General features: G+C 39.9%; 1 protein-coding gene across 1 annotated transcript in view; it reads left to right on the top strand.

Annotated features, from left to right (window-relative positions):
* Positions 1-12,351, top strand: part of arfgef3 (ARFGEF family member 3) — a 63,448-nt gene that overhangs the window by 22,485 nt on the left and 28,612 nt on the right. The window contains exons 6-11 of the mRNA XM_066696705.1: positions 7,784-7,906; positions 10,270-10,315; positions 10,572-10,656; positions 11,050-11,154; positions 11,369-11,693; positions 12,181-12,293. Coding sequence (XP_066552802.1) covers positions 7,784-7,906; positions 10,270-10,315; positions 10,572-10,656; positions 11,050-11,154; positions 11,369-11,693; positions 12,181-12,293 — 797 coding nt within the window. The remainder of the gene's footprint in view (positions 1-7,783; positions 7,907-10,269; positions 10,316-10,571; positions 10,657-11,049; positions 11,155-11,368; positions 11,694-12,180; positions 12,294-12,351) is intronic.

Here is a 12,351-nt window from a genome sequence, read left to right as displayed (position 1 = left end):
GTTGACGCTTCTAGTGTTAACAGGTTTGAAAATCACATTGTAAAAACTGCCAGACTTTATCAAAGTGGAGAAGAACAAGAAAAAAAAGCCCAGCTGCCCTTTTGCTTCCTTTATAGAGAATCATCGGAGACATGTCTTCTTTTTTTATTTCCAGCCCCATCAGAAATTAATCAATATGAATTAAACATGTATACACTACAGGTCAAAAGTTTTAGAACACCTCCATGTTTCCAGTTTTGATTGAAATGTACACAGTTTAATGTCCCTATGTACTCTGAATAAATAAACAATTGGAGATAAAAATAATAATAATAATAATGGAAACGAGGACCAAGGGCAGGATAAATAAAAAATGTGCGAGCGCGAAAAGTTGCGGATCTCGCCGCTCAGCTCCAGCGTTGTCAGATTTGATTGACAATCCATCGCCCAATCACAACATACATCCCGCAGACTCAATTGTTGATAGAAAACAATATCTATATAGCGCAATAAAAACAGTACAATAAACGACTACAGATAACATGGGAAATATTGCAACTCACAGACCATGGCGCACACATATTTTTAACGCTGGATTATTTATTAAATTCATACCAATTAACTAATTTGCAATGTAATTTAACTTGTCTGTTTATTTGGGTTGATACACTAATTCACTTTAATATCGTTATGGAGGAGAAATAGTAAACACAATTCACTTATGGTATAAAACGTAAATAACATAAAATGTAGATAATAAAAATGTCCTTCCCGTTATGATGAATCAACTGGTCTTCTTTTGAACATGATTGATAAACTTGAAGAAACTTGAACTATGTAGTCACAACCTATAGTTATTTAATGTACTATAATAGTTAATATCACTGCACTGTTTGTTTGTTTATTCTTAAATGCTATGAAGTCTGAAGCTGGCTTTCAATGTCTATTGGCTGACGATTAACCGACAGTCGCCATACTTGTGTGAAGTCACGCAAAAATCTCCCGAATCTGTCCTAGCTACGTCTACGCAGACGGTGACGTCACAGGCAGACTCCCACAGGCAGATTTTTGTGGAGTTCCAGCCAGTGGCTCAAATACATATGTGAGTGACACACATCCTATCCAATCAGAGGCAAAACATTGACTGGCAGGGGGATGACCTGTCATTTAATTTGAGAAATATTTGATTGACACACATTCTATTCAATTAGTAGCAGAAAGGGTTGGTGGGATAAGCTCAGTCTGATATACAGAAATCCCGCCCAATAATGGAAAAAACGCCCACATTTTATCTACTCGCCCAAGCCCATTTTTTCACGTACGCTGTCATTAAAAATAGCCCAGTTGGGCGTACAAAAAAGAAGAAAAATTGGAAGAAAAGTAGAAGAAAAATGAATACAATAAATTGAGAAAAAAGCTATGTAGTTAATAATAATAATAATAATAATAATAATAATAATAATAATAATAATAATAACAGACGCCCTTATCTATGCGTTATCTATTAGCGGGTGGATCAATGGTGTGTTGGGTGAATAGGAGGTCAATGTAAATATTGTATTCAGCGTCCACTTCCCTGTGAATTACGTTGCTACAACGTTGTGGCAATATTGTGTGTTAGCTGGGTTATGTGTAGTGGTGCAGATTATAAACAAACTACAACATTCACAGTGGTTATATTTAGCACTGGAAGAAACTAGAATCTAAAATAAGCAGCAACTGTTAATTTTTGCAGTTTTTGCACTTATGTTGTAAGTCGCCCTGGATAAGTGCGTCTGCCAAGAAATAATATTATTATTATTATTATTATTATTATTATTAATAATAATTGGAAATCAGCTGTTTGCGCCGCTATGCTGGAGTTTCTATGTGAATGCGAGTCTGTTGTGACGCCGGATTCATCAATAACACCAGCAGACATCGGTGTGATCCTTATGTACAGGTGCGCCGCCCATAACCACTTTCCTCTGCCACAGTGGACCGCAAACATAGTTTGAGTAATTTACCGCACTGAACATAACTTGTAATATAAGCACATTACAAGTGACATAACCCTCTGAATAAAAATAAGTGCAGTGTTAAGCCGCTCGATTAGCCCAGCGGGTGTGATTACCGGCGCTCTGAGCGGCTGAGCTGCGGGTCCGAGTCAGAATTGCCATGCCACTGTGCCCCCTTCTAAATACACCACTGTTATTATCATCACTTGAAAATTAACAGTGATGTGTATATCATTTTAATATCACCCCATGCCATCTACTGTAAAAAGCAATAAGTACAAACTTTACGCTCGGTGTCTGCAGGTGCAGGACTGACCGCAGACCCAGCGGTGCAGCGCGCCTGCGCACTCGCCATATCTCTCCAAAGAATATGACACAATATGTAATGAAGAAACCAGTGTTCAATGTTTCCACATACATGTTAAATATATGATCGTGTTACACGTATATATTTACACTTGTACCATTGTCTAAATTGCATTTCCATACATAAATACTCTTTACAGTACACCTTTGTAATATTTCCGTGTGTGCGTGTGTGTGTGCGATCCGACCGCACTGAGCATGCTTCGTGTACTGTGTGTGTGTCAATGTATGTATAGTTATCACCTCCACTTTGTATTGCGCTTATGTTTTGTAAGTCTGCCAAGAAATAAATAATTATTATTCTTAATAATAATATGTGTCTGGGATAAAGGCGAAACCTTGACCACCCCCTATAAGATCTGTTCAGATAGTTATTATTTTTCTAAGATTATATTTGTTTCCAATCCTGAATGTATCCACTACGTTGTCCAAGTTTGCCTTTAACAGATTATTTTTGTATGTATTTATTTATTTATCCACCTTAATGTGCAGTGCACAAACCTCATACACTGGATGTGTTGGCTTGTAAGTTACGCATCCATGTATGTCTGTAACAATATTCCATAAATATCATCCAGACGTCTCCATGCTTTACCTATTCGTGTAAATATTAATAATTGCAATTATACTGTATGTTTACGCTACAGCCGCTTTGACAGCAGTGTCACTCGATGTAGTGTTCATCTCTTAAAAGTTGCGTTCAGTCCATATAGAGATCCATTAATCATTGAAAACCTGATATGTCCGAACTTCAATTACAAAATGCAAAAACTAGATACACATTGAATCTGCGGTGAGTGCGTTACTGCCTGTGGGTCTAGGGTACAGATGCACTGTAAGAAAGGAGACTTACACAGGTTTCTAGGCTGTATCTGGATGTGAGTGACAGTGAATGCTCAACTGGTGAACTGCTGGCTGATCTATTTTAACAACAATATGTTTGCTAAACTAATATATACGGATACTGGCCGGCATTACCTTTGCCCTTCTGCTGGATATACTCTGGAATAAACAGTGAGGGCATTTTAAAACTGAAAGGCACACAGCCCACCTTTCTGTTACGTGTAACATACATACCTTTGTAGTGAGTACGATTGAGGTTTATTGTTTACCATTTTAAAGACATCAAATATTTTTCAGCACAACGAACAAAGCAACAGCAGAAGAAACGAACAAAAAAACATTTTGAAATGAACACTGACACTTTGCTGAACAACACAATATAAAATGACATATCAACATATTTTCTCTCTGTGCACCAATAATAAGCAACATTTCGTTTGTGTGGATGTTGGGCGCAACATCTAATGTATTATAAGCGCACTGTACACAGTTATTTCACTGGCACACAGAGCTGCACTGTGAATAAAGCTGCAGCTGTGCTTTCTCTCACTGTGCCTCAACTGCTACATTTTTTTGAAAAGCAAACCTTGAAGGTATGAGGCAGCACTTAGAAGAGTTAGACTGGAGCAGACTGGATACAGATTCAGTTGAAAATGGATGGTTATATTTTAAGAATATACTACTTAATGCTCAGGTTTGTAGTTTGCTATAAGTGCGTGGGTCAAAGTTTTGATTTAATCCGGCCCCAGGAAAGTAGATCGAAATAGAAAGAAACATAGCTCTTGGAGCTAAACTAATGCAAATAGCTTTTTTCAATACTACAACAGCAAGAGGTCAATAAAGGAGGAAGTGAAACATAAAGGGCAAAAATTGAAGTATCAGTATTGGAAAATGAACAAGATGTGACAAATGATCAAAATGAGTATTTCACTGAGGTTTTTACAAAATAAAAAATTGATAACATGCCACAGGTTAACAATCAGTCCTGTCAAATCCTAAGAGAGATCAGGATAAATGAGGAGGAGGTACTAAAGGGACTAGCAGAATTAAAAACAAACAAATCACCTGGGCCAGATGGTATATTTCCAACAGTACGTAGAGAAATTAGGGAAATTATTTATAGGCCTCTAACTAAGACACTTAGAACAGGGGATGTGCCAAATGGCTGGAAGACAGCAAATGTCATACCAATCCACAAGAAAGGGGACAAAACGGAGCCAGGAAATTACAGACCAATCAGTCTCACCTGCATCACCTGTAAAATGTTGGAGAAAATGATAAGACAGAAAATAGAGGAGCATCTTAATGAAACCCATATTCTTGGAGATAGTCAACACGGGTTTACACAAGGCAATACGAATTATTTAAAAAAATTCGAACACGCAACTGCAGCTGTAGATCATGTGAAAGCATATGATATGAAAAGCTTTTGATAAGGTTCCACAGCAAAGACTGGTCCTCAAATTGGAAGCTTATGTTCTTATGTTTCTATTTTGTTTAACAAAATGTAACCCCTTAAACTTACACACCCCTCTGGGGTACCTGAAAAGGTACCAACTCTGTGTGCTTCTCTTAATCCCATGCGTACTCTTCACTGGTGTGTTGTTTCTAATGATGTGAAGCATTCTCTAATGTGAAAAATTTGGTTTTCATACCACCCCTCCCCCCTTGTGCATTTACGCCCCCCTCCACATTCAGAAATGGGGGTGGGGGGTACTTGGTCTGAGTAGGAATACAAGATCTCAGAAAATATTGACAATTATGAAATATTCTAGAACCAGACTACTGATCAAAACAAGAGCATCCACATTTTGGTAGAAGAAAAACACACCCATAGAGAGCACAAGATGTCAAGATGGAAAACTCTACTAACTGTACTAATACACGATGATCAATGCAAACTACTCAAAACAAGCCTATTTGCAAAGAAATCCGATCGAAACTGAGTGATCTGTGACCGTCTGAATGAGACACCCCCCGCGAGCATACTGCGCGTTTACCCCCCGGGCTCTGAATGACAACGGGCGACACGGAAACTGTAAATCTGATGTGTTTGACATTGAAACGGGCTGGTGGTCAAGAGAATAAGCTTTCAAACTATGTGCGCATTGTAGGAATAGTGTAACTTCTATGCATAGGAGCTGTGCGTAACACTGCCAAATAATGCTGAAGAGGGTGTAGTGACATGACAACGACCCCAAACATACAGCGAAAGTCATTAAGAACTATCTTCAGTGTAAAGAAGAACAAGGAGTCCTGGAAGTGATGTTATGGTCCTCACAGAGCCCTGATCTCAACATCATCGAGTCTGTCTGGGATTACATGAAGAGAAGCAACTGAGGCTGCCTAAATCCACAGAAGAACTGTGGTTAGTTCTTCAAGATGTTTGGGGCAACCTACCTGCCGAGTTCCTTCAAAAACTGTGTGCAAGTGTACCTAGAAGAATTGATGCTGTTTTGAAGGCAAAGGGTGGTCACACCAAATATGGATTTGATGTAGATTTTTCTTCTGTTCGCTCACTTTGCATTTAGTTCATTGATAAATATAATCTATTAACATGTCTATTTTTGAAAGCATTCTTACTTTACAGCATTTTTTTCACACCTGCCTAAACCTTTTACACAGTACTGTATATTTAAACAGTAGGTTCCATATATATATACACTCACCTAAAGGATTATTAGGAACACCTGTTCAATTTCTCATTAATGCAATTATCTAACCAACCAATCACATGGCAGTTGCTTCAATGCATTTAGGGGTGTGGTCCTGGTCAAGACAATCTCCTGAACTCCAAACTGAATGTCTGAATGGGAAAGAAAGGTGATTTAAGCAATTTTGAGCGTGGCATGGTTGTTGGTGCCAGACGGGCCGGTCTGAGTATTTCACAATCTGCTCAGTTACTGGGATTTTCACGCACAACCATTTCTAAGGTTTACAAAGAATGGTGTGAAAAGGGAAAAACATCCAGTATGCGGCAGTCCTGTGGGCGAAAATGCCTTGTTGATGCTAGAGGTCAGAGGAGAATGGGCCGACTGATTCAAGCTGATAGAAGAGCAACTTTGACTGAAATAACCACTCGTTACAACCGAGGTATGCAGCAAAGCATTTGTGAAGCCACAACACGTACAACCTTGAGGTGGATGGGCTACAACAGCAGAAGACCCCACCGGGTACCACTCATCTCCACTACAAATAGGAAAAAGAGGCTACAATTTGCACAAGCTCACCAAAATTGGACAGTTGAAGACTGGAAAAATGTTGCCTGGTCTGATGAGTCTCGATTTCTGTTGAGACATTCAGATGGTAGAGTCAGAATTTGTCGTAAACAGAATGAGAACATGGATCCATCATGCCTTGTTACCACTGTGCAGGCTGGTGGTGGTGGTGTAATGGTGTGGGGGATGTTTTCTTGGCACACTTTAGGCCCCTTAGTGCCAATTGGGCATCGTTTAAATGCCACGGCCTACCTGAGCATTGTTTCTGACCATGTCCATCCCTTTATGACCACCATGTACCCATCCTCTGATGGCTACTTCCAGCAGGATAATGCACCATGTCACAAAGGTCGAATCATTTCAAATTGGTTTCTTGAACATGACATTGAGTTCACTGTACTATACTGGCCCCCACAGTCACTAGATCTCAACCCAATAGAGCATCTTTGGGATGTGGTGGAACGGGAGCTTCGTGCCCTGGATGTGCATCCCACAAATCTCCATCAACTGCAAGATGCTATCCTATCAATATGGGCCAACATTTCTAAAGAATGCTTTCAGCACCTTGTTGAATCAATGCCACGTAGAATTAAGGCAGTTCTGAAGGCGAAAGGGAGTCAAACACAGTATTAGTATGGTGTTCCTAATAATCATTTAGGTGAGTGTAAGTGCCAGCTACAGTTCCAAGCAGTTTTTAGATGTAAATGATTTTAAGGATTTTCATGTAGGTCCTTAATCTGGTTGCTTGCGATGGTTTTTATCCTTCCACAGTTTTCATTTCAGTTTAGATTTCAGTCCCAAAAGCCATACACATCCTCCAACATTGGACCCATAATCATGTCCGTTCAACTGGGTGTGTCTTCAGTCCTCCTGTGAATTGGGTGTGCATCACATGACCAGTTCTGGCCCAACTTAATGGGATGAATGAACTTAATTGATGACAGGAATGAGTTTCTAACACAAAGGGGCATGAATGGAGTCACTCCTGTAGCAAGGAGAGGAAACTATTATTTTGAATGCTGAGAATTCCATGGAAACTATACATTTAATCTCCTCAATGTAATGACAGCCAACATAGTATTTTACTTTTAAAGCTGTACAACTGTGTTTACTTTTTTGCACAGGAATAGGATTCCAGACACATTTCTTGGAATTTGTAGTGGTGTGGGAGGACATCTCTCCAGGTAGACACCTTCTCCAAGTCAAGAAGGATTCAGGAAGGACCGTGATCTTCTGTTGATTGTTTTTTTTTTTTTTAGGCGCCTTACACCCTGCCATCTTAAGAATGTGCCCAATCGAGAGAAGGCCATTCGACCCATCATGCTCGTTTGGTGTCCATTAATAACTAAGTGATCCAAGGATCTTGTTTTTCCCTCGTAGGTTTGCATCGAGACGTACATGTCCAGCTGTCACCAGCGCAGTATCAACACAGCGGTGAGAGCCACCCTCAGCCAGATGTTGAGTGACTTGACCCTTCAGCTCCGACAGAGACAGGAGAGTCTGGTGAGACATCACAGGGCCTGAGACCTGACCTTCTGGCTCCATCATGGCCTCAGTTGGTCTGTGAGGAGCACACACAGTGGTTGTTGCCATGGTTTCAGAAATTCTCAGGATACACAAATGAAGAAGTAACATTTAATTACAAAAATATAAATACAGGTGAACCCAGAGCCGTACTAGAACAAAGGATGTGAGTTGGAGAAGGCTTTTTATATCTTCGGATAAACCAGTCAAATCTATCAGAAAAGATTACATCTCATTAAAATACATTTGTACAAATAGATTTACCACATGCATAATATATATAGTGAAGATGAGCAAAATCTTATACTTTCTCCAGATCACATTTCACATTAAAATGTTGCTTCGAGACAAGGTTTACATACATGGTGTCAGTGTTATTTTTATTTCATCTTGATACCATTTTGTGTCAAGGACCAAAATTTGCCGTATTGTCACAATCAAGGTGCCTAGAAACGGCAGTGTGCTCTTAATTTGCAGTGACTGAAGGTGAAAACACTTCCAAATTAGAATCTGAAATTAGTAATTAGTGTCATCTATACACAATAATGTATTCAAAGAGGTTCCCTACTGTTTCAACCTTGGCTCGCTCATGATTTGAATAATCATTGAATAAAAATCATTGCTCTGCCTTTCCAGCCTTGCAAAACAAAACAAAGGAACTAAAAAAAACATTTTACACAGGGCCTAAATTGTGTTGTTTTGCTGCTGATTAAATAAATCACTATACAACATAGGTAAGGAGATGGCAGGTTTCAATTCCTGTTACAGCTTCTTGAATGCAACATGTTTTACTGCAGTATTTAATTTTGTTTGCTTTGCATCTCAGATTGTGTCTTGGTTGTTGATGCTTTTGTTTATGGATTGGACAGGGTTGCCTGGTTTCTACTCGAAGGTGTAGTATTTGAAGCTCAGTTAGATGTTTTTTTTTTCTTTTTGGGTTATATTTTATGGTGTATTTTGTTATTTTTTCCCAGTGACCTTACACTGTAAACTTTGTAGAGCTATATCAAGCTCTGTAGCAGTGGAGTCCGTGGCTCAAGAAGAAACCAAATCGTTTTAAGAATGAAGATGATCTCTCTTCTTAAGACTAGTGGATAATTTCTGCAATGCCGTTTTGTTAGTGTTAACCCCTTTTCCATTTACATGTATGAAAAAAATAAATAGGTATCCCTTGACAGTCTATTTTTCATATAGTATAGCAGAGCCCAATCCTTAGTGGTCCTGTACAGTTTTGCTGAAAATAGATGAGTAAGTTAAGATGGCTATTGTTAGCAAGCTTTAAATAAAACATGCATTTACAGAGGGCTTTAACAACAGAAAAACCCATATATAAAATAAACCAAATTGCATAGAACTCCTTTTTGTAGCAGTTCGAGATTCGGCTCATAAATCAGACAACTATTCCAATGTGAGTTTGCGTTTTTTTCCTGGCTAGGGCCTCTTGTAACTTATCACACTTAGGAAAAAGATCACATTAGGAAGGCAGTTAATTACCGCAGTCATTCCTAGGCTACTGCCAAGACTCATCGCATGTATAATACAGCAGGAGACCTCAGCTAGCCCATCAATAATTATTGTCATGGATGCCTCGTTGCATTGAAGATGATAGTTGGCAGTTTTACACTTAAAAGTGTGTGTGCATGCTAGTGTAACCCACCTTTGGCTACTTCTAATCCTAGGTCCGTATGAGAAGTTGTATATTTAGAAATGAAAACAAAAGGAACAATCATACCGCAAAAAAAAAACTACAGCCTTCTTAAAAAAAATAAAAAAAATACTGCAGCTTAGTAATTTCAGCCGCACTTAATTAACGACAACTTCCCTTTAGCATACATACAAAATGTTAGCTTCTTGTTAGGTTGAATACATTATTTTTTTTATAAATATATTGTTATGCAGCATTTCAACTTTTAACTTCCATTGCTGTTTAAAACAGCCTAATTTCTAAAACACATGCGTCTTTCTTTATACCATGCGCTACATAATTGTATCTTTTCTTTTTCCGTTTATCCCTTTTACAAAATTAAACTCGTTTTGAAAAAGGACAAAATATAAATCAACTAAATTGCTATAAAAAGAAAAATATATCCGTTAGCTTTGGACATTTTAAACGTACATCATTTTTTTCTTATTTATCATAAAAAGGAAACAAATGTTCTCATTACTTTACACTAGCCAGTACGGAGGCTCAATGGGTCCAAATGTGAAACCTACATCTCTGTGGTTAAAAAAATAAACCTTTTTTTTTTTTTTTCGGTGTGTATTTGGTGTTGTAGGACATACAGTCGCGTTCTTCCATTATAATGATTTCAATCCTCTCTTCTCTAATTGCACACACACAGACATCGGACAGGGAGGAGAGGTCAGCGCCCGTCTCTCAGCAAAAAGGTACCTTTTTCTATAGATACAGAACATTATTTCTGTCAGCAGTTGTTCTGGCCTTCAATATATTCCTGTGTTGAGAGTATTTTAATATAGCAGTGAGGCTGGAGAGGAAGTCACGGTGTGTTTCTGTCAAGGGTGAAGTACGCAAACTGGCACTGTGTCCTGATCCTTGTGTCCTTCAGAAGAGGGAGTGACAAATAGGAAAATAAAAATCATGTCACTCTTAAGTCTCTACTGACTGAAATTATGATGTTTCTAGATGCGTCCCTTGCAGTGGAGTCTCTGTGTGAAGACGTTGTGACTGTCCTCACCGTCTTCTGTGAGAAGCTGCAAGGAGTCATTAAGTAAGTACCTTGTCCAAGTGTCTCAGTCCTTATCGGAGCCTTAAGTAGGAGAACCCAAGATTATTTTATGTGTATAAAGTGGTCTTTGTTCATTGCTCGGTTGGAATTCACCATTTTTCATGAGTCACCTGGGAGGGTGGCGTCTGGTGTGTGATTAATTGTCCATGTTAATTGTTTGTCAGGATTCACGGTCATTAAAACCAATCAGTCAATGTGTTCCCTCTGTTTATCCTCTTGCAACCTTTCTTTTAAAGTAAAGATGACTCAATGTGCATATAATGGTCTATGTGATGTTTTTCCTTAGGCAGTGAGGCTGTCCAGGAAATGAATTGAATTTCACTGAAACAAACCACCATTAGAGATGATTTTCTAGTTTTGATATATTTTCCACAGTGAGAACCAGCAACTCCAGCTTCTCTACCTGGAGTGCATCCTGTCCATGCTTAACAGCTGTCCTACCAGCATGCACCTACACCGGGCCTTTACAGACTTGATATGGTGAGTAGGACACATACCTTCCCATATGGAGGACTTGTATATTGATAGTATATATATCTGTACAGCTAAGGTTGAGACCCAACTCTTTAGTTTAGTTTAGACGTTTAGATAAATGAGCCACAAAGATAGTTTTGCTTCCTGAAAGATGCAGATGGTGCCAGTCCATACAAAGGCTTTTAATCAGCACCCTCTGTCCTCCCCCCTGTTTGTTTAGGAAGCAGCTGTGCCCAGCGCTGATCGTGATCCTGGGCAACCCCATGAACGACAAAAACATCACGTCAGCCCACGGAGGGGTCTGTCAGGAGACTGACCACTCTGCGGCGGGGCTGTCCGACCAGGGCCGGGGCTCGGGCTGCTCCTCGAGTCCCCCCACCTTGATCGGCCCGGTAGCTCGGACCATCTACTACGTGGCGGCCGAGCTGGTGCGCCTGGTGGGCTGTGTGGAGTCCATGAAGCCAGTGCTGCAGTCGCTCTACCACAGGATCCTGCTGTACCCGCCTCCCCAGCACAGAGTGGAGGCCATCAAGATCATGAAGGAGGTATGGATATAGACTTCCTGTAGTTTGCTGGTCTCCTCTCTGGCACTGGGGCTGTAGTCAGTATTGCAGTGGTCTGTAGAGGTGCACAGAAATCTCCATGCAGGCAATTTCCACTCAGATGTTGAACCAGGAGAAATTACTTGGAGATCATTTGTTCTGCTCAATAGACAATCACTGGTTTGCTTTGAAAGCACAGATGAATTTTACGGTCTTTGGTTCATTCCAGCATGTGCTCCAGAGCTGGCAGGAAGGAGATGAGTCTGAAATTGCCCTTCAGATTGATTTGTACGCCGCTGAGACTTACAGATAAGAATTACCACACAAAAAAAGTAATATAATACAAAATGGTCTCTGTGAGATTGTTGTAATTGTCCTGTCGCTGCTCTAAGACTAGGCAGTTAACATCCTGATGCAAGATTGATGACTGCGATTGAGAAGGTTGATTTACAGATGGGCAGTTTGAAGCTGGTTTTCTGTTTGCTTGCAGATTCTGGGCAGCTCCCAGCGCCTCTTTGACCTGGCAGGGCCCCCCATCTCTGAGCCGGAATCCCGGAAGAGGTCCTTCCCCAAGAGGAAGTCTCACTTGGATCTCCTCAAACTGTGAGTGCCCAGATCCCTCCGACACTACAGACTTGATGGTCTTTTCAGGCTATTTATC

This window comes from Amia ocellicauda, chromosome 23 (assembly GCF_036373705.1).
Source record: "Amia ocellicauda isolate fAmiCal2 chromosome 23, fAmiCal2.hap1, whole genome shotgun sequence".
In the NCBI taxonomy this organism is placed as follows: domain Eukaryota; kingdom Metazoa; phylum Chordata; class Actinopteri; order Amiiformes; family Amiidae; genus Amia; species Amia ocellicauda.
This window is presented reverse-complemented; position numbering and strand designations above follow the sequence as displayed.